Source organism: Cololabis saira, chromosome 12 (assembly GCF_033807715.1).
Source record: "Cololabis saira isolate AMF1-May2022 chromosome 12, fColSai1.1, whole genome shotgun sequence".
Lineage (NCBI taxonomy): Eukaryota > Metazoa > Chordata > Actinopteri > Beloniformes > Belonidae > Cololabis > Cololabis saira.
The window spans coordinates 26,834,160-26,855,204 of record NC_084598.1 but is presented as its reverse complement, the minus strand read 5'-3'; the positions used below and the strand labels follow the sequence as shown (position 1 = coordinate 26,855,204).

Sequence of the window (21,045 nt, the reverse complement as noted above, 5' to 3'; positions counted from 1 at the left end):
GAATTAAAAAACATAAAAATGAAAAAAATAAAAAAGTTTTTTTACCAATATATCATCAAATACTGCTGGAAAACTTTTTAAAAAGCTTCACCTGTTGCCTGCAAAAGAAAAACAAACCTCACATCCTTATCTCTGTCGGAAATGTCTGAACTGTCATAAAGTGAAGATGCCTTAACTGCAGAATAGTTGTGGTGGTGCTCCACCTCTCTCTTCCACAGAAGAAAACACAACCTTACTCACCAGGTTCTGCAGGTTCCCTGACACTACTTTTATGATCCTAGTTTCCAGCAGAGTGAATCTGCAGAAAAGCATCTAATGAAAATCTGACAAGAAGATTCTGAGGTCCAACCGATGACACGAACAACAACCCCAGCTTAGAAAGCACACTTTTCAAGAGCTAAGACAACAAAATCAGCTTCTTGAAATAATGAGCCATTCAAAAAGTGGGTCATACAAACAACATACTTCCATAATAGTTACACATTTTAGTCTGACAGCCAAATATTTTGCACTAAATTAGGTTAAACTCATGAACTCTCTTCATGAAAACATGAAGAGTGAGTTTATTCATCAAATCAGCTAATAACACAGTAAGACTAGAGTCATGATATATTGCACCTACCATGTAAAATATTACTTTTCATGATCACCTGCAGCTTAACTGTTGTTAAATGTAGGTTGTAAATTGTGCTGAACACTAACTGATCTTGCCGATTTACACATTAATGACTCGAGAGGAAATGTCCTAGGTAATAAGAGGCAAACAAATGTATGTTTAAATCCAAACAGAACAATTCTGAAAAGCAACAGGAGCACAATAAACATACCGTCTCACTTACACAGTAAATGTTCCAAGCCTGCTGGTAACATCATCTTGCGCAGATTATGTGTTCATGGCTCAACTATGGGGTTTTTTGTTTTGTTTTTTTTTCCCCCCTCAGGATCTAACTGTGTAAAATGGTAACTTGAGTTATTTTTAAACTATTTTCAATACAGTCTAATTGTAACTGCAGAGCCTCCTACTATCACCAACACTTTGCTGCAGCACAGAGCTCCGAGAAATCCTATACATCAGTCCCGAGGAATTGTGAGATTATGTAGTAAATGCAGAGTGTTAAACTGTAAGCTCCTGGCTTATCCTGAGAGCCGTACACAAAATGGTATTATTGTGGAGAGAAAGCAGGGGTGGTCCCACCGCTTTGGTCACGCCAGACTTCACTTCAGAAAAGACGGTTAGTTTCTGTGTGTGTGTGTTTTAAGTATTCATAATCTAGTTTAAGAAGTGCATTTGCTTCCCCTTGCATTTATTTCAAATCCAGCAAGTACCCTTAACAAACAACTCATTAATGAAATATTTTATTATTAATAGATTAAATAGTTATAGAAAGGACTTTCATTGTTTCCACAAACCACATTCATGTCGTTTTCATAGTAGTTGTTCAATAAAAACTGCCTGATCCTACAAATTATTTTCACTTTAGATTCAGATAAAAACCCATTAAGAATCAATAAGTTAAATACTGTTAGATATTACATTAAGAAAAAGTTTCTGACAAAATATTAGTCCAATCTGAGGTTATATGTAAAAGTTAAAGCCACATAACATGTCATATATGTCCAACAATTCCTCTCATTTTATGGGTTCATAACTATTAAAACAAAACTGTAAATTGCTGCCTACTGTTAATTGTGCTGTTAACTATGTGCCTTCAGACCGCCAGCACGACTGACTCTGGCTTGGCCGGGGAGGGTCCGGGGAGGGTCCGAGGGCAAAGCTTAGCTAAGCAAGATGCAGCAGCTACCTTTGTCCACAACTGGAGTCTGCTACTGAGGATAACCAGAGGATAACCAGAGGATAACCAGAGGATAACCAGAGGCTTCCTGCTAGTCAGCCCTGGCAGCAACTGGAACAGGTGGTTCCTCCAGCTCAGGACATACGGTACTCCAGGTGACCCTGGAGTACCGTGTTGGTACAAGTGTTGGCTAGTGGACGGTGGATCAGACAGTATGTCAAAGGTCACTTCAGTAGCAACATGAGAAGTGAGGATGGCAGGAAAGACTCAGTCAGAATGAATGTCAGATAATACTTGTAAGTCTCATCGTGAGTTAAGGTGCGTACATTCCCAACAGTTGTCAGGTTTGTTTGCTCCTCACATTTGTTCACTTTTGCTTTAACCAGGGCTTCTTCTGAGTCATCAACCAGATGACTGGATCTTGATCAACTTGATCAACCATATGAGTTCAGATTTTCAGATTCAGATTTCCAGTTCGTCCAAATCTTTTGCAGCCTACAGTCTGAGCGTCACTCACAAAATATCAGCCTGATCTGGCTTTAAATTCAAAAAAATCAATGATTGTACTTGATCTCATTTGTAAAAAAAAAAGCGCTTTTTAAGGTTGAATTTAAAATTTAAAGCCACGTACAATTACACTTAAAATCATTTAAAAACCAGAAATATATAATTGTACGACATGTATGTATTTTTTTTATTTTTCCATATACACAAACCTGTTCCACTCCGGCAGAGAAGCAGATGGGCATTGAACATAGACTGGACCTTAAAGGGTTAAGTTACCATTATATCAGTGAGTAAAGTTTAAGATGGTCTCACTTTAATATAAGCTTTTTTAATTTAGAAACACCAGACAACTTTAATATTTTGTCATTATCATGGAGGTAGAGTAGCCTGCTTCACACCATGGTGCTTTCCTTATCACATACATCTTTATCTAGGGAGTATAAATCTCTTAAAAAAAATCAAATTTTATTAGTATTTAACTAGATTTGAAACCTCCCTGATGTTTATTCACTGAATTAATTTTCATACGCACTTTTTTCCTGTTTGGAGTTATGCTGTTGTTGCACTTCCAACTTTTCAAAAACAAACCCCCCTGATATTGGTTCCTTGACTATTATTGATAGTATTGCTGACCGAATGCTGTTGTCATGAAACTTACAGACACGGTCTGAAATAAAGCCTAAAGAAATTTGGAAAAAGCTCTTTTGGTTACCTTAGTACCGAGTACTAAGGCACAATAAAACATCTTGAAGGCCAGCTCGGCTGTTTCTTTTGGGGTTGTTTTGTTTTTTAGAGTGGAGTCTGTAGCAGTAAAGCAGCTGTTATCTTCCCTTGGCAGGTCTGTTGCACCCTTCTCCAATCCAACACTGCTGAGTGGGTTAAAAACAAACACACAAACAAACAAAGAGCACGAGATGAGATAACCCAGACAGCTTGACGCTTTTAAAGTTTTGAGATTCCATGCAAAAGTAGAGAAAAAGTCAAACTTGCACCATCTTAATGAAGGTGAAAAGTTTTAGACATTAAAAAAAAATTATATATTTTTTTTTTAATAAAAAAAAAATCAAAGAGGAGAGAAAGAGTTTGGTAGGGAGGTAGTTATAAACTCATATGAAGAATGACATATCACAAAGTACAGTAAAATGGTGAAAATGCAAAGCCTGCCACCGCACATACCTGTAATTCTGCTTGGATCAATCTGATCTGACTGGAGAAGTGGGCTCCTCTGGTTCCGCAGTCGTCCGTCTCTGCTGGGCTGGAGAGTGGTCCGTGGGGGACTTTGGGGGGAACTGCTGCGGGAGCCTGCTCTCTGACGGCGGCCGTGCCATAACTTCACCTCTAGGCGCTGGAGCCGCTGGACCGCATCTCACATCTCAAGCCCTCAGCCTCAGCATCGCTCACTGTCGCCTCAAGAGCCGCAGAGAGCAAAGATCTCCACCGAGGAGAGCCACGTGACTGCGACGTAGCAGTAAAGCCTGCTTTATGCTTCTGCGTTAAATCGACGCAGACCCCTAGGTTTTAGGCTCTGCGTTGGTGTAACGCGGAACCATAAATCAGCCTTCAGAGGGTGGGAAGAAAAAACAACCTCTGCGGTCTCTGAACATCCGAGCCACTCAGGTAGTGCAGTGCGACACTAAAAAGAGCAACAGACACGTGGGACAGGATAGATCCTCCAACCCTAAATATGTCCTGCAGGCACCATCCTTATTTCAATCTCAAAACCGTCTGGGCATGTTTCTGTCACACTCCCAACTGGGAGCTACACTGCAAAAACTCAAAGTCTTACCATGAATATTTGTTTTATTTCTAGTTAAAATCACTAATTTTTAATCAAAAAATCTCATTGCACTTAAAACAAGAGTCATTACCAGAAAAATAACTTATTTGACAATTTTCACCTGTTTCAAGTAAATTTTCACTTGAAATAAGTAGAAAAATCTGCCAGTGGGACAAGATTTATCTTCTCATTACAAGCAAAAAAAAATCTTGTTCCACTGACAGATTTTTCTACTTATTTTAAGTGAAAATCTACTTGAAACAGGTGAAAATTGTTGTGTAATGAGATTTTTTTGACAAAAAAATGAGACATTTTAACTAGAAATAAGACAAATATTCTTGTTAAGATTCTGAGTTTTTGCAGTGTAATAAGTACAGACAAGTAAAAGGTAAGATGCTGCAATTCATGATTGCCAGCTCCAACTAGGTTTTCCTTCTTTCGGCCAAAGAAAATGAATTGGTCAACCATGTAACATTGGGCAAAGGAGAAAATAATGAATACTTTACACAAAAGAGGGCAGCTGAAAGTCAAGTTAAACTTTATTAAGGTTGTTATTTTGTGCATGACTGCCTTGGATTAAGAACGTGGATGTTCAGAAAAAGAGAACAGGAACACACAGCGTTACACACATGACTTATTACACGACACAGCAGTAGTTTTGTACATGACATCGACACATTTGCATTAAACATAATTAACACTCCTCTTTCTTGTATAAATATGAAATCTGTATACATGGAAAACAGCAAATTTTCAGATTGATTTGGACTGTGACAAGTCTTCAGAAAGTCCTTTTGTCCTCAAGATGCAATTTTGTGGACTGCTACTGTGATGGTACCGTGGGTCCTCACCAGAATGTTTCTGCACAAATAAAAACAAGGCACTAAGACAAACATTTACACTAGAAGTAAACATTGTACATGTAAATGGCAAACATATCATTTTAGTGAGTTTGGCTGATAAACCTTGTAATGGGGCAGTTAATAATCTTCAGTATCAACATGTCAGATGTTTAAAAATAGTGTTTTAAAAATAAGTTCAAGGTAATTGAACTTAATGTTCCGGCTGTGAACCTGGATTTATTTACAGTTTCATATTCTAGTAGTGGAGGTAGCACAGTAGTGCCTCGAGTAAACATTGGTTTAGAGGCTTTAGAGAGAGTTTTTTTTAAGAGTTTAAATAAAACAATATAAAAGTTTAAATAAATGAACAGTACTGAACATAAATATCAACAACGACCTTCTAATCATGTAATAACTACAAGTTTAATTACCCGTCACGTTTCTTTTTGAAGTTTTGACATTTGACCTGGTATTAAGTTTTTTAATTTAAATGGTCTTTACTTATACTTTCATCCAACTGGTACTGAGACAGCTACATGTATAAGAGAGCAGCATGATCATACAGTTGTTGTACGATCACTGACAAGTTGGAGAGCTGAATTTAGTGATTGGCATATAAATTGATGTGTCAAAGAGTCCAGAGGGTGGCAGCATAGACACATAAATAAAATCCTACAGTGGACGTGGATCCATGGACGCGTCCAGTCACCCACGTTCAGATATGATGATAAGAAGGTGGGGGGTCGGACAACAGGCAAAACCTTGAGTAGACTGGCACCATTGAACAGAGCCAACACACACACACACATGAAAGTGCAAGCTCACACTCAATTTAAAACAATAACTTTAACGTGGTATTTCTTCTTAAATGTGAGCAGAAAGCAAAGAACCTGCACAAGAAACAAAAACCAGAACAGTCCAAACCCTTATTCTCCTAAGCCTGAGAAGACGGCAGACCACTGTACCAACGTGTTGCCCTGTTTTCTGAGGTCATGGGCCCAATCTGGATCCCTTTCAATAGTTACCTCTGGAGTTATTGATCCCTCCACACATTAATCAAAACCACCTCAGACACATCTTAAATTCACAGACAGAGAAAAAAAAGAGAAGAGATACAAGTCTGTCAAAAAAAAAAGGAAAAAGTGACAACGCTCACCCTGACTCCGACTCCAAGCACACAGTCGGGGTATCGTTCTGATCTCTGGTGAGAGCTGCAGCTTGTTTGGCCAAAACAGACACGACCCCCCCGTGTTCATCAGAGAGGGACCCACGGCCTAAAAAATAAAAACAGTCATTTAACGACAAAGACAAAGCCTCAAACATATTTTCCAGTTTGTTTCATTGAAAAGTACTGAACCACATTGAATATTTGAAAAATATGCATGTTTTTCACTGTATCTAACTAGTTAGAAGCAGACGGTGTGATTTCTGCTTCCAACACTCAGTTCTTTCTTCCTCCCTCTGAAACACAGCAGGCCTGAACAATCAATCCTTTAGATTTAATGATAAGAAAGATATTCTCGTCATGGAACTGAGGTTAGCTAAAAGCATCAGTTTTCTTTGAATGTTATGATTCGAGAGGACTTGTTTTAAAGTCACATCACAATTAAAGCACACCACTCTTTCAAGCCAAAGGTTTTAGGCTTCACGAATTGATATCACATCTTTATCTAATTTTAAAATAAGGTTAATGCAAACTCACATTTGAAAAAAAGAAAAGATGACATGACATATTGTGTCATGTGATGATGAAAACGGGACATGTTTGGCCATAAGGCAGTGAATCACACTGGTGGGGAAAGCAAGCAGAACAAACCAGCCCAAACAGCTTGTATCAACTGAAAAGTCTGGTGGTGGAGACGTGATGATTGGAGCTGCTTTTTATACACTTTTGTCACTGAACCCCAACACCTTGAAGTCATTGAGCCAGCTATAAAAACCTCTGACTACTAAAGTACTCCAGAGTCAAATGTGAGACGGTTTTTGTCAGATAGCTAAAGCTCTGCTGAAAATAGGTCGTGCAACGACACAATGATCCAAAGTACATGAGCAGATCTACAACAGAATGACTGACAGACAAAAGAATCAAGGTGCTGCAATGGCTCAGTCAAAGTCCAGACTTCAACCCCACTGAAGTGCTGTGGCAAAAGAGCTGTGCAAAACCAAATACCTGCAAACTTCAATAAACAAAAGAGCTAGGGGGTGGGTGATTACTATTCTACAGACTGCTGAATCATGGGGATTACTTAATTTTCACACATTGCTTCTGCATTTTAAACTTATTTTCTTGATACATAAATAAAGACATGTTGCTGTTAATCATTTTTAGACTTGTATGGACCAGGTGCTTATTGTGTTCTGTTCTATACAACTGAAAATAAATGTAGTTCCTCTTCAAAATGACTCTTGGTGTTCATTTGCCTGGGATGATAAATTAGTTGATGCAGACTCACAACTGTTTTTGCATGTGTGACACAACAGAGGAGCAGTGAAACATTATCCAGAAGCTGCTGAGTTCCAGTCAGTCTTTCAGGAGCTTTGATTTGCCATTCAATCAATCCTATGAGCAGCTATCCCTGATTTATTTTTCAGGTTTTCCAGACGTCAGCGTGATCACCATCATCAACCATTTCGTCTCAATCCCTCTTGGAGGGGTCGCCACAGCGGATCATAATCTGCACATCTATTCGTCTCCGTTTTCACACCACATTTTTATTATTTTAGAGTTTTATTTCAGAGGCTTCTCTCTTTTTATTCAGTAAAACTTTATCCATCAAAATCAATAAGTTAAATACTGTTAGATATTACATTTAAATTGATAGTGCATTCATTGTTAAATAAATTAACGCAGAACTTTAACCTTTGTAGAGGTCTGTTTTTTTTCTACTCTTTTAACTATTGATATCAACAAAAATATTTTATATTTTTTATGTATAGGAATACAAGCTGTATTTTAGTCCTATATATTAAATGTATATGACCTTTGCAAGCCACTGTATAAATGCTGAAGATGGACAGAATCTTGATTAAATCTTTCATGCAAACTTGGTGCAAGTTTTTCTATTTCTATCAGTACTCACAGAACAGATTATTTAAAGGATTTAAATTATCAAAAATTATACAACGCAAGCAAGATCAGTGGTATTCAAATAAAAAGTGAATATTCAAATATCATGGCCAGTGAAATATTCACTTGCTTTACCTGATTTTAATTATTTATATGAATGTGATTACACATACATAACAAAATAAGCAGCTGGTTAGATATGAATTTTAAAAGCATTTGCACTGATTGAAACTGGTGTTTGGTCACTAATGATACGAGTTATTGTTTCCTTCACTTGCTGAAATAGATTTAAAAAAAATATATAAAAATTTGCAAAATTCAAAATCCAGCATTATATTACAAAAGTCTAACTTAATGTTCTTTCAGTAATATGTGGATTTTTGTTTGTTCCCTTCAAGAAGATTTCAATAGCGCAAGTGTTTTGAGTTAGCTTGTAATCAAATTAGATTACAGAGGTTTCCTGTTGACCTGTATGACTGCGAGAAGAGCTAATCTCTTCAGAAAAACTAATTTCATTACATTTACTGTCTAATACTAATGTAAATGTTTTCTTGGGTACAGTAATCAGATTTTTCAATTATCCTTACTTCAGTTTATAGGGGAAATGCTGTCTATCACTTCTGAGTTTTAGTGAACACGTGCAAGTGGTCATCATAAAGAAACAAGCTTCAGTCTCTCAACTTGTTTTTTTTTTCTTCAGAGCAGAGTACTGTTGTGAGGAAATATGTAAAAAGCTAAAAGATGTTATCCTCATTATCTCAACTCATTACAGGTTACAGGTTACACCCTGGACAGGTCGCCAGTCCATCACAGGACAACTTACATGGACAAAGAACCATACACTCACACCTACGGGCAATTTTGAAACATTAATTTTCCTAGCATGCATGTTTTTGGACTATAATGGGAGGAAGCAGGAGTGCCCGGAGGGAACCCATGCAAGCACGGGGAGAACATGCAAACTCCACACGGAAAGACCCCCGCTAGGGAGTCGAACCAGGAACCTTCTCGCTGTGTGGCAACTGTGCTAACCACTAAGACACTGTGCTGGCAAAAAAAAACAAACAAACAAAAACACAACAGAAGAACAATTTGTTCCTTAAATCCTCATTTATGACCTTCATGTAATATTGAACTGCAGAGAGACAATGAAATGATGTTAAGATATAATGACCACCTTGATAGGTTGACACGAGCTTAACTTGCTGAAGGCCTCAAGGATTTCAATTCAATTTTATTTATATAGCGTCTATTACAACAGAAGTTGTCTCTACTCTAGGCGCTTTACAGAGACCCAAAACATGACCCCGAGCAATTATTACATAAACATAACATAAACAATGGCAGGTAAAAACTCCCTTATTTGGAGAAAAACCTTAAGCCAAATAGGGGCAAGAAAAACTCCCCTTTAGGAGGGAAGAAACCTTGAACAGGACCTGGATCATAAGGGGGGAAACTCCTGCCGGAGGCCAGCTGGGCAGAGCAGGAAAAGAGAAAACAGACAGAGAGAATGAAGAACAGAGAAAGGAGAGACACGGACACAATGGCTAACTGGTACAGGATGGTTGTGTGTTTTGTTTTGGTTTGGTTTTTGGTGTTTTAGATTAGAACACCGAAACAGATCTTTGAAGATCTGACCTCTCATCTTAGTGTAATTTATTAACTTTTAACTCATGACTGATGTTTAGAGAGAGAGAGAGAGAGAGAGAGAGAGAGAGAGAGAGAGAGAGAGAGAGAGAGAGAGAGAGAGAGAGAGAGAGAGAGAGAGAAAGGTAGAAAGGTAGAAAGGTAGAAAGAAAGAAAGAAAGAAAGAAAGAAAGAAAGAAAGAAAGAAAGAAAGAAAGAGTTTGAGAATACAGCAGAAACAGATGGCTGCAGTTAGTACTCCAGTTCTGGGCAGCGCTATAGGCTTCCCAAGGCCAATAGCAATAGGTATACATTTTCTTTTATAGCAACCACTGTTAAAATGATCAATTCACATCAATTTTAATATTTTTAATACATTTTTATCATTCTGCCTGCACTGCTGGAAGCACTTCTGATTTTACTCATTTATTATGGTTACTATGTCATGTTTAATGCTTTAATTGTTCTTATTTGTGTGTCCCATACTGCTAAATGAATTTCCCCTCGAGGGACAATAAAAATGACTCTGACTCTGAGTAAAGAAGGTATTTCTCCAGCTTCAAACCTGAAAACTGCCTTTAGATTAAAAGTGATAATGTAAGTGATAAGTAAAGAATGGCACAACAGCTTTTCTTGTAGGTATCACTGCAGAGATGTTAACAGGTAACAGAGTAAAAATACTCCATAAACACTGAAAGGTAAGAAAAAGTCACTGCAGGTTCAATGCAAATGTATACTATATATTTATTATGGGCATTTTTGTTCTTATAGCAACTTTCATGCTTGAAAACCCGACTTCTTATATTCCCACGTGTTCATTCTCGAGACCGATAAAAACCACATTAGTTTCTGACAGGAAGTCAGATGTATTGTGAGTGGGTTTGATGGATATGAGTGATAACAGCCTTACAGCCCAGGTTGTGTCCCTGCAGGTCCGTGCAGAGAACACCGACCACCGCCGGGTTCTTCAAGCTGCAGAAAAAACACACACAAGGACTCGAAAAGTCGTCTTAACGTCACGGAAAGTGAAACAGAAGCACGGCTACGGTGTGGTTTGAACTCACGTATCATCAAGATGCTGTTCGAGTGTCGACTCCATCGTTTACAGGTTGTAAATAATTGATCAACTTAAGTTTGATTAAAAAGAAGTGTTGTGTTTTTGTTGTCGTCTGCTTCCCGTAACTTCCGCCTGCAGTCAGCTGACTGTCATGTGCACTACGAGTCCCCGTGAGGACAAAAGAGTCACAAGCGCGAAACCACATAAATTAACAAGGCTTTCAAGAAATAAAAGGAAGGTAGCTAAGAACAGAGATGTCAAAAGTATTCACATTCATTACTCAGGTAGAAGTATAGATACTAGAGTTTAAAAATACTCCTGTAGAAGTTGAAGTATCAACTCAAGTTTTTTTACTCAAGTAAAAGTGTAAGTAGGCTACTGGTTTCAAAACTACTTAAAGTATAAAAGTAAAAGTAATGTAAGGGGGAAAACAAAAAGCCATTGAAAATGAATGCATCTTAGTATGATGCAAATATATTAAAGAACCATTTATGTGTACTATTGAGCATTAACATGTGTTTCAGAGAGCAGGAGATATGATGACTAGTTGCCTATAAGTATTGTAATGGTGCAAAAAGTCAAACTTCAGAGGCATGTTATCATTTATCCTAACCTTTATTGGAATGTACATCCAAGTTTAGTTGCAGGAATCTGAGGGCAACGAATGTAAGAACAAAACTGGACAAGAACATCTGAAACAACCACAACCAAATTCACTCTATCCGGATGGAGCAATTTAACTGGATAGTTTTTTTTTTAAAGGCCAAAATGAAATAGATTAACGAGGCTGTTTTTAAAATGTAAGGAGTAAAAAGTACAGATAATTGCGTGAAAATGTTAGGAGTAAAAGTAAAAAGTCGTCTGAAAAATATTTACTCCAGTGAAGTATAGATAACCAAAATGTCTACTTGTACTTTGTTACTTGACACCTCTGGCTAAGAAGGACTATGAAATATCCGATTCTAAATCCGTTATTCATTATTCATAAAATTGTATTTGTTATTCATAAATTTACAATTTTCCACACAGTGTTCCATGTGACAGATAGTTTAAACGGCTAAGATGGGATGTTTTGTTTTTGGTCAAACCTTTGGTGCTCATTCATGAAAATACATTTCTAAACTTCACAAATCATGCAATAAAGAGAATAAAGTTGATCTATATTTCCCTACGTGTCCATCATTCCCAGCTTTGCAGTTCTTCTCGATAAATGGTTATTAGTATTAATAGTTGTAGCAAAACAACTTCTGATTAATTTTATTATGTCCCCCCCATTCTTTAATATGTGGACTTTAATGATAATCAAGTTCCCACAGCAGTCACTTTCACTCTGGGCTTAAGAGCCTTAAACTGTGACTCTCGTCCACATCACACAGGTGATGTTGACTCTTTTTTCAAACTTTCAAATACTAATTGAAGACACGTCTATTTATTCAATTCAGTTCAAAATACTTTATTAATCCTCCGAAAGGGAAATGGATTATTTTCCTTTAAAATAGCCTATTTACTGTAGTTCATTGTCTCTTTTTTTTAATGTTCAATTGTTCTATTTTATTGTTGTTTTGCAGCCTTAATGTAATGACTTTGGTTACCTTGAAAGGTACAGATAAATAGATAATAATAATTGTTATTATTCAGATGACTGGTATAAAATAAAGCTGGGCTGCCTAAAATATATATCCAGTGGCATGCAGTGAAGTATTTCAAATTAATTGGAGGAAATTTTCCTTGAGTGATCTTCTTAATGACTAATGAAACCATCTTCAACTCATCAATCATTGTTATGTAATAACTGCTCGGGGGTCATGTTCTGGGTATGGGTCTCTGTAAAGCGTCTAGAGACAACTCTGTTGTATTAGACGCTATATAAATAAAATTGAATTGAATTGAATTGAATTGAATTGAATTGAATTGAATTGAATTGAATCATCTCCACCATTCTAGTTGCCATCTCAATAATTATAACAAAACTGCACACATGATTCAGCATAATAACCACCAGCATAATGTGAACCAAGCCAAAGTTTACTTGAGACCTGTGGGCTCTCCACCTCTTTCTACTGCCTTTCCCAAGATGGTGAGGCTTCAGTGCTACTGCTGACGGGGCAGAACTTGGTGAATGCAATTATGTGTCCACTGCATAGGAGGAATCCATCACCTGCGCAGCCCCACGGTAATATCCTGCTGACTAACCCATGGGCTACGCTCCCCCTCCTGTCCTCTAATTCTTCTCTCTTTGCCTCCCCTCCTCTTTCACTCTTCTTGGATCTTAAATTACACCCCGCCCGCTTCCGATGACAACCAGCTGCCCATCATTGTCTGAGTTTACACACAAGCAAATGTAGATACAGCTGCAAATTTATGCACAGAGTCATTTTGAAGATCTACATGTCTCAGGGTTCTGAAATCACACACCATCTTGTTTATGCATAGCACATGCAAATGAAGATTTTGAAATGATTAAAAAGGGGGTGGCTGGTTTGAATACCAATTCTTATTATTATTAAAATATGATCACTTAACAACCAAATTAAGTTTAGCAATTAGCTTAACCACAAAAGAGACGTTCCATGGTAATTGTATGAAGATCTGGGTGTATTGTTCTCTGGCTGCTCTAATCTAGTTAACAGTTAAGGACCATCACAGTCCTGTCTTGCATACCATAAAACTGTCAGTCCCGTACTTGTTTTGATTGGTTTGGTCTTCATAGCTGGACTTTGTGGCACCTGCTCCCTTTTTCCTCCCAATGTGTAAGCTTAATTTCATTTTGTATAAATGTAATCACCTGCAGAGGTGTTTGCTGTATACCTTTTTTCCAGTTTGAGCAACCTGGGTCATAGAAACTGTGCCAACTTCACAGAAACTTCACACAACAAGCAAAGATCTAAAAGTAGAAAGGACTATAATGAATCTCCATCATTTGGATAAGATGACGAAGCCTTGGAACGGACAGGCAGAGAGGGTGTGGGGAGATTTCAGACATGAGGAGGGAGGAGAACATGATGGGTGGGGGTCGCAGGTGGATAAAGAGAAGGCGAGAGTAAGGCACCACTCTCTAGTTCCACAAACGTTTCTGACTGCCTGAAGAGTCTCGGACCTGGTGTGAGGTGCCGCATTGTCTGTTAGCCATTGAGCGTGTTGAGAGAGGTCATTGTTCCTGCTGCTGTCATGGACTTCAGTGCGGTGTTCCTGTCCTTCCTCATGGTGTCTCTGAGCTGGTCCAGAGGAGCCGTCATCACTGGGGTGAGCAGGAACTTTCTGGCTCTTAGTCTCTTTTAAGATTCATTGCTAATTCCTGTTTAGATGACACTAAAAAAGTATAATTAGCTAAAAAATATCCTTCTCAGCTCTGTCAAATTGAAAAAATTATACTATTTTCCAATTATCTTCTATTTCCATAAAAGTTTTTTTTAATAAAGTGAGTTAATATAACTTATAATGCAAAAAGCAATTCATAAACAGCATATCGAATGACTTAGTGACCAGAGATGCAACGACTTCTGTCTCAATTTCTGTTCAGTATTTAAATCTGATTACTGATTTACCTACTGAATTTATTATCTGACGTTTTAAATTGTCATGTATATGTATATATATATATATATATATATATATATATATATATATATATATATATATATATATATATATATATATATATATATATATATATATATATATATATATATATACATATATATATATATATATATATATATATATATATATATATATATAAATGTATATGATGGAGTTATTGATTACACATGACAGACCACATCCTCATCCGCTTCTGTCCTCTGGAAAATCCAGAGGAAATTATCTTTGTCTACTGACTGATATTAATTTGTAAATGGATTACGGAGATGTCAGGGAATTGATGAATTGAAATACAAATATGATCATGAGAGGGTACCTCTGTCGCATTAAGACAAAAAAAAATAAATGATTTCAAACTTACTATTTGCATTTTACAAATATATTCAGTGGTACTGAAGGAACACTTATTTTCAGTCTTTCCTTTTTTCTTGTGTACTTCAATCTTTTCGCCTCTTTGTCTGTCCCGCAGGCCTGTGATAGAGATCTGCAATGTGGTTTTGGTCTTTGCTGTGCAGTCAGCCTGTGGCTTAGGGGTCTGAGAATGTGCATCCCAAGAGGAGTGGAAGGGGATGAGTGCCACCCCATCAGCCACAAGGTGGGCGGAAACATCACTACAGCAGTCTCTGTTAGGCACGAGCACACACATGCAAAAGCACATGCATGCATTCTTAAATTCCCTTTTCCTCTTTGTCACACTTGCGTTCAGACATTCAGATTGTATCAAGTGCTGGCAGGTTAGCCGAAGCTTTAGAAAAGCTGCTGATATCTGCAGAGGCTATCGATCTTCTTCACAGCGAATGAGGCGATTAGAGTCATATATCTTTTTGATTATCTGAACAAGTCAACAGTTAGTTCTGCTAGCACCAAATCCATCACCACACATATCACAAAAAGAGACGCTTTAGGAGACTGAAAACATCACTTGACATTTTGTGAATTAGATCAAAATGTCAGATAAACCCTTTCCTTCTTTCCTTTCTTGTTTCCTCACTTTCAGGTACCATACGGAGGGAAGCGGCTACATCACACTTGTCCCTGCCTCCCCCACTTGGTGTGCACCAGATATGCTGATGGCAAGTATAGGTGTACTGAAGACTTCAAAAACATGGACTTTTAACAGATGCCCAAACTCTCAAATGAAGAGAGCTCAACAGAAGTGAAGAACAAAGCCTGGAACAACCCGTGGATAACAGTCTTCCTCAGTGACTGTGTTTTTCATTTGCACTTAAATATATAACTGGGATACAACTTATGCACATATCAAGAACATGACGAGGGATGAAATATGGGGAAATAAAAAAAGATAAGCCGGACTAGAAGGGAGGGATTTTCATTTATAACCTACAGGCTACCTGAGAAGGTCCTTCTGAACCATTTGAACATGTGCTCTTTCTCATGCTCACTTTATGGTCATTTATCAAGAGCAATGTATATAAGTTACTGTCAATAAAGTATTAAAACACTGTCAACTCGTATCTCCCATGTTGAATGACTGCTGTCTGATGAAAGATGATTTGTTTGACAGGATGTAGGTGTGAAGCTTTAATCACTGTGTGATCATAATAAAACTGTAGTCACAGCGTCAGTGCGGTTACAGCCTGTGACCTTATGTCTCAGTGGGTTAGCTCACATGTCAGTCAGAGGAACACCCAGAAAAACTGTGTTTCCCAAACTTTAACACATCAAAGTCACTCTCATAGAGATGTGATGTCATTTTGCAGTGCATAAAATTGTTCGAAAGAAAATGTATTTCTTTTTACAAGTCACGACACAATTGTGCGTTAGTAAAATATTAGCATTAACAAACGTGCAGTCAAAACAAGAGGTGTGACGAGATATTTTTTATTATGATCTTGTTTTCCAGGTTTTTTCAATTAAGAGATTCTTTGTCCTCATTTGGAAATGATAAGTTAATAAAAATCACATGTAATAAGCCGAATTATTTGATATAAATGCACTAAAACACTGCAAAAGTAGTGCAGCTAACAATAATAGTTAATAAATAGTTAAACCTGGTCTTTTATGAATTACAGATGATTTTGCAAGTCAGCATGGTGAAGTAACTTGTGAATATCGTCCGTCCAAATCCCAAATGTAGACAAGTGTTAATGTGTGGTGTGACCAGTCGTGGATTCGTGTGACTATTCAAAAAAAAAAAATGTTTTGTTGGGAATCGCCCACACAGTTACACAGCTACACAAGGAAACCACTTGAACAAAACATATGAATTCAAATATTTCACTGCTCGAGGTGCTAGAAAAGCCCTAAAATGTGGTTGAGTGATGCTGTAAACTCCCTCAAATAACTAGCATCCCCAACATAACATTTGCAATGATATAAAGCAGTTCAGCTTACTGAACAGATTTCAGGAGTTTGTCGCTGTTTTACATCTGATCATAAACTGATCATCACTTACTGACTCAATGGAAAAGACGAATATATATATATATATATATATATATATATATATATATATATATAGGAAAAACTGCTTTAGAGTTTTAATAAAATGTTTCAATTTGAATTCTAATGCAATGTCGAGAGGCTTTATCTCCATGTTTTATAACTCGTCACCAGATGGTATTTCATATAGAGTCATCCGGGAGGGGATTTTGCGGACACAGCACTTATTTGTTGCGTATACATGCTGGACTGCAACACTAACAGAAGTACAGACCACAGTACAACACAGTAAGGGCACTCGTTGTCCTGTCTGTCCTCCTCTTTAACTGCCTTCTTGAATAAATCTGACATGAAAAGCAGTGTCTTCTTTTATAACCTTTTCAGCATTTTATATTTTAATTGGCTGAACTTTGAAAAGCTGAGGCTTCATGTTTCGGAGGGTATTTCTAAGAATCTATCTAGTTCCATTTTTGCTTTGAGCAACATGCCCTTTAAACTTTAACAAATGTGACAGCTGAGTGAACTTTTCTACAGCTTAACTAACCCTAAGATGTACGACATCTGCGCGTCCTGTGGATTCACTGTGCTGCATGCAGCTCCTGATAGAGATAGAGGGATGACACTAAAGGAGAAATAACTATGGTAGGAGTACAAGAAGAAGCACTCACATGATCTATTCTAGTATGCTGGGACTGAACTCATGACCAACAATGCAGTGTGGGACCGCTGAGACTTTATCCTTTGAATTGTTTGGCTGATAGCCTCTTTGTGCTGTTGATGTCGTTCTACATTGTTTAACCGGTCTTGTTGTGTCTTGGGTTTAATCTCATTGACGGTCTTTAAGCATGCTCTTTGACTTTTACCCTTCAAACCCAAGTGTCCCTTCAGTCGACTGCTCCAATCAGGCCTCCAGTGAGTGCCACACAGATCAATACTGTGGCCCAGACAGTTATTCAGTAACAATCTTTTTTCAGATACTTGAAGATGACTGTGTCTTTTGACAGTGATTTAAGCAGCTTAACTAAGTATCCATTAATGAGTTTCAAACTAAAGATAATTTTTTTCTATTTTAAGCCTTTATTATACGTATGTGTTGTTTCTTGTCAACCTTTTCACTTCACAACACTTATTAAGCAGCTATCATCACATGTCTGATGGATCACGATTCACAGAATGAACAAACTGAAGGAACATTACGTAACCTGCAGCAGCAGTAGCTCCAGTGCAGCACCATACTACAGGACTGTCTCAGAAAATTAGAATATTGTGATAAAGTTCTTTATTTTCTGTAATGCAATTAAAAAAACAAAAATGTCATACATTATGGATTCATTACAATCCAACTGAAATATTGCAAGCCTTTTATTATTTTAATATTGCTGATTATGGTTTACAGTTTAAGATTAAGATTCCCAGAATATTCAAATTTTTTGAGATAGGATATTTGAGTTTTCTTAAACTGCAAGCCATGATCAGCAATATTAAAATAATAAAAGGCTTGCAATATTTCAGTTGATTTGTAATGAATCCAGAATGTATGACATTTTTGCATTACAGAAAATAAAGGACTTTATCACAATATTGTAATTTTCTGAGACAGTCCTGTATACCCACAGAGAGTCCGGATGGACGGATGGAATGCATTTTAACTGCTTGATTACTTGAGCAATACATCATTTACTGTAGATTGCAGTAAACCATTGTTAAAGAGGCTACAAGTTGCTTTACACTGACATAAAATGCATGTTTAGTAAGGGATAATGCCCAACGAGGTGTACATTAAGAACATATAATTCACCTGTAGAGCAGTTCAACAAATAGCAACTGTGTAACTTCAGAGGAGACAACCAGCTCCTGTACATCCAGTTTGACACTGGCAGTATGACTGGATGTCTGGCAAGAAACACTGCTGAGGTAACCAATAGCTCTGGAACAAAACGCAGAGTCTGTTTAGACTTCAGACAAGCATATCTATGTGGTCTGTTGAGCTGTGTCTAACAGCGGTCTTCTGAGTTCATCTCTCTGCCCGACCAGGTGTTTGGAGTGAGCCACACAGAGCCAGCCTTCATGCCTCACACTCACGCTCCACTGCCTCTGACAATAAAGCGCCTGTCTTCAACAACGTCATCATTAAAGGCTGGGAAATCCTTTGCTTAGAAGTCTGTGCGTATTTGGTTTTATTTTGATTCTGATTTTTTTTTCTGAAATTTCTATCTGACATTTGGGTGGTTTGTTTTCTCTAAGCAGCGGTGAAGAGGCCAGTGAGGTGGTCTCGGAGGTGCTGACAGCACTGAACAGATCATCTGGATCCCTCCATCCTCAGCTGTTACTGGCAAGTCCTGTATTTATTTACACTCATCAGTTTCACACAAAAAATAATAATAAACTCTAACCGAAAAAGGAATAGGCTGAAGCCAAAGCTTATATTTGCCTACCCTGTACTTTCCAACAGAAAACCCAGATTATCTGCAATATGAAAAGAAACAAAAGAGAAATTTCCCTTTAAATTGTTCTGCTTAACCAAATTATACTCCAATCATTTAGCATTGTAATCCTTAATTATTTTACTTTTCAATATTTTTTTAAAATTCAACAGAGATTTACACAGTTTCACTTCATCACTAAGTTGATTCCATAATTTGACTCCCAAAAATGAAACACATCTATATTTAACATTAGTCCTCACACGACATCTTTCAAAGACCCACAGCCTTCTTAAATTATAATTTGTTTCTCTTAATTTAAAGAAATGCTGAAAACAAGCAGGAAGGCTATTATTCTTAACTCGAAACAAAATTTCTAATGTTTTTAAATATACAATATCTATGAATTTTAATATACATGACTCTACAAGACTCTGCAAGTCAGTATGGACAGGTACAAAGAGATGCATCCAACACTTGTGACTCAGAGCAAAACTGCTGGCTCACTTACATAAGCATAGAATTAACATTAAACGTAAGTTTCCATAAACTTTCTGCTGCTACTCCTCACAGTGTTTAGCATTATTGGGCAGACGGTGCCCTGCTCTCCGAGGTGCCAGGCCACCGCTGGCACCGATGCCTCTCTGATTGTTGGCTCAGCTCGTCACATTAACAACATAAACGCTTGGATTGGAGGCTCAACTGACACCTTGATGCCAAACCATTTGTCATAGATTTTCCTCTTTTACTGAACTCAGAGTAAACAGACATTAAATGCTCTGACGTCAAAAACGCTAATAAAAACAGTTAAGTAGGTCTTGGCTGGTTGCTTCAGTTGGAAATCTGTAAAATGGCAATAAACACATCTCTAGTTTTGGCGTGGTGTTCTGCTTTACTCTTTTCACAGGCTACAGTGAACCACCGGTACGTCCAGCATGAGATTTGGGAGTCACTTTGACTGTGCATGACAACACCTTCATCATCTCTTTATCTGCTTTTTTTTTCGGGTCAGTAAGATTCCTGTTGTCACATTCTGAACCAGAAAAGGGAGGGTTTACGGCAATTTATCTTGTTTTCTCCTAGCTTTCTCCCCAAAGAGCGGCTGCATTTGCATCCTGGAGACGTCTTGATCAGTGAGTCCAATGTTATCCTCAACACACTCGGAAAATACATTTATATGGCCTAATTTCTGCAACAAATATTTATTGCATGGGTATGCTTTGAATGTGTATTTCAAGTTAAGTTTTGTGCAATAATTTTGTACATATTATAGATGCATTCAGGAATAGACATATCACAGCGGCCTGTTTTGTGTGCGTGTGAGAGAAAGTTTACTTTAGCAGCTCTCAACCCCAGATCATAGTTCTTGTTTGAACTTTTTTTCCTATTTACGGGTTGCCAAAACAAATCATTTGTTTCAATATCATCCCACTTCTATGCCTTCCTCAATCAATCCATATCATACATCAGAATGAAAAGAAAACAGAAAAGGTTTTTTCTCTTGTGCTGAAATAGCACAGAAATAAGAATCAGTCAAGTCAGTTTGTCCGTCTACTCTTAAGAGAAACTTGACCTGCTCCAAAGGATATAAAAGAAACACCTGCAGCTTTTTTTCTCCCTTGTCTTGAATAAGTCAGGTTGAGAGCACAGTATCGAATAACTCTCACAGTAGTAGAGGGCCAGGTCGCCACAGACGTGATGTTGAGCACGCTGATAAGCCCAAACACTGATACAGCTAAAGATAACCTGATGACATGATCAGATAAGTCTGCTGCTGTCTGTCTGGATAAGAGGGCTAAAAAGTGTGAAACCTGGAGAAAACACAAATGAATTGACTTGACCTCATCATGACAGAGTCTATTCCTTTAATCTCGTTAAAAATTCAGTTATACAGTAATTTCCATAAAGGTTGATGCTCAATCAAATTATGACAGAAATCCAGTCTCATAG

The 21,045-nt window shown here is 37.5% G+C and overlaps 3 protein-coding genes across 4 annotated transcripts in view; 1 reads left to right on the top strand and 2 right to left on the bottom strand.

Moving 5' to 3' along the window:
- Nucleotides 1-3,655, bottom strand: part of slc16a4 (solute carrier family 16 member 4) — a 33,024-nt gene extending 29,369 nt beyond the window's left edge. The window contains exons 1-2 of one of the 2 annotated variants that reach the window (XM_061736272.1): nucleotides 3,477-3,655; nucleotides 3,013-3,169 (exon numbers count right to left, since the gene is read on the bottom strand). The gene's annotated coding sequence lies outside the window, so the exon portion shown is untranslated. The remainder of the gene's footprint in view (nucleotides 1-3,012; nucleotides 3,170-3,476) is intronic. The other variant, XM_061736271.1, reaches the window with a different exon arrangement.
- A 938-nt stretch (nucleotides 3,656-4,593) lies between these two features.
- Nucleotides 4,594-10,816, bottom strand: lamtor5 (late endosomal/lysosomal adaptor, MAPK and MTOR activator 5). The gene is made up of 4 exons (XM_061736269.1): nucleotides 10,677-10,816; nucleotides 10,523-10,584; nucleotides 6,076-6,193; nucleotides 4,594-4,938 (listed from the first exon to the last, which is right to left on the bottom strand). Exons 1-4 carry the CDS (start codon nucleotides 10,709-10,711, stop codon nucleotides 4,878-4,880), a joined length of 276 nt encoding a protein of 91 aa, XP_061592253.1. The 5' UTR covers nucleotides 10,712-10,816; the 3' UTR covers nucleotides 4,594-4,877.
- A 2,998-nt stretch (nucleotides 10,817-13,814) lies between these two features.
- Nucleotides 13,815-15,558, top strand: prok1 (prokineticin 1). Its single transcript, XM_061734988.1, has 3 exons — nucleotides 13,815-13,912; nucleotides 14,739-14,864; nucleotides 15,267-15,558. The coding sequence occupies exons 1-3, from the start codon at nucleotides 13,838-13,840 to the stop codon at nucleotides 15,384-15,386; spliced, it is 321 nt and encodes a 106-aa protein (XP_061590972.1). The 5' UTR covers nucleotides 13,815-13,837; the 3' UTR covers nucleotides 15,387-15,558.
- The last annotated feature ends 5,487 nt before the right edge of the window (nucleotides 15,559-21,045 follow it).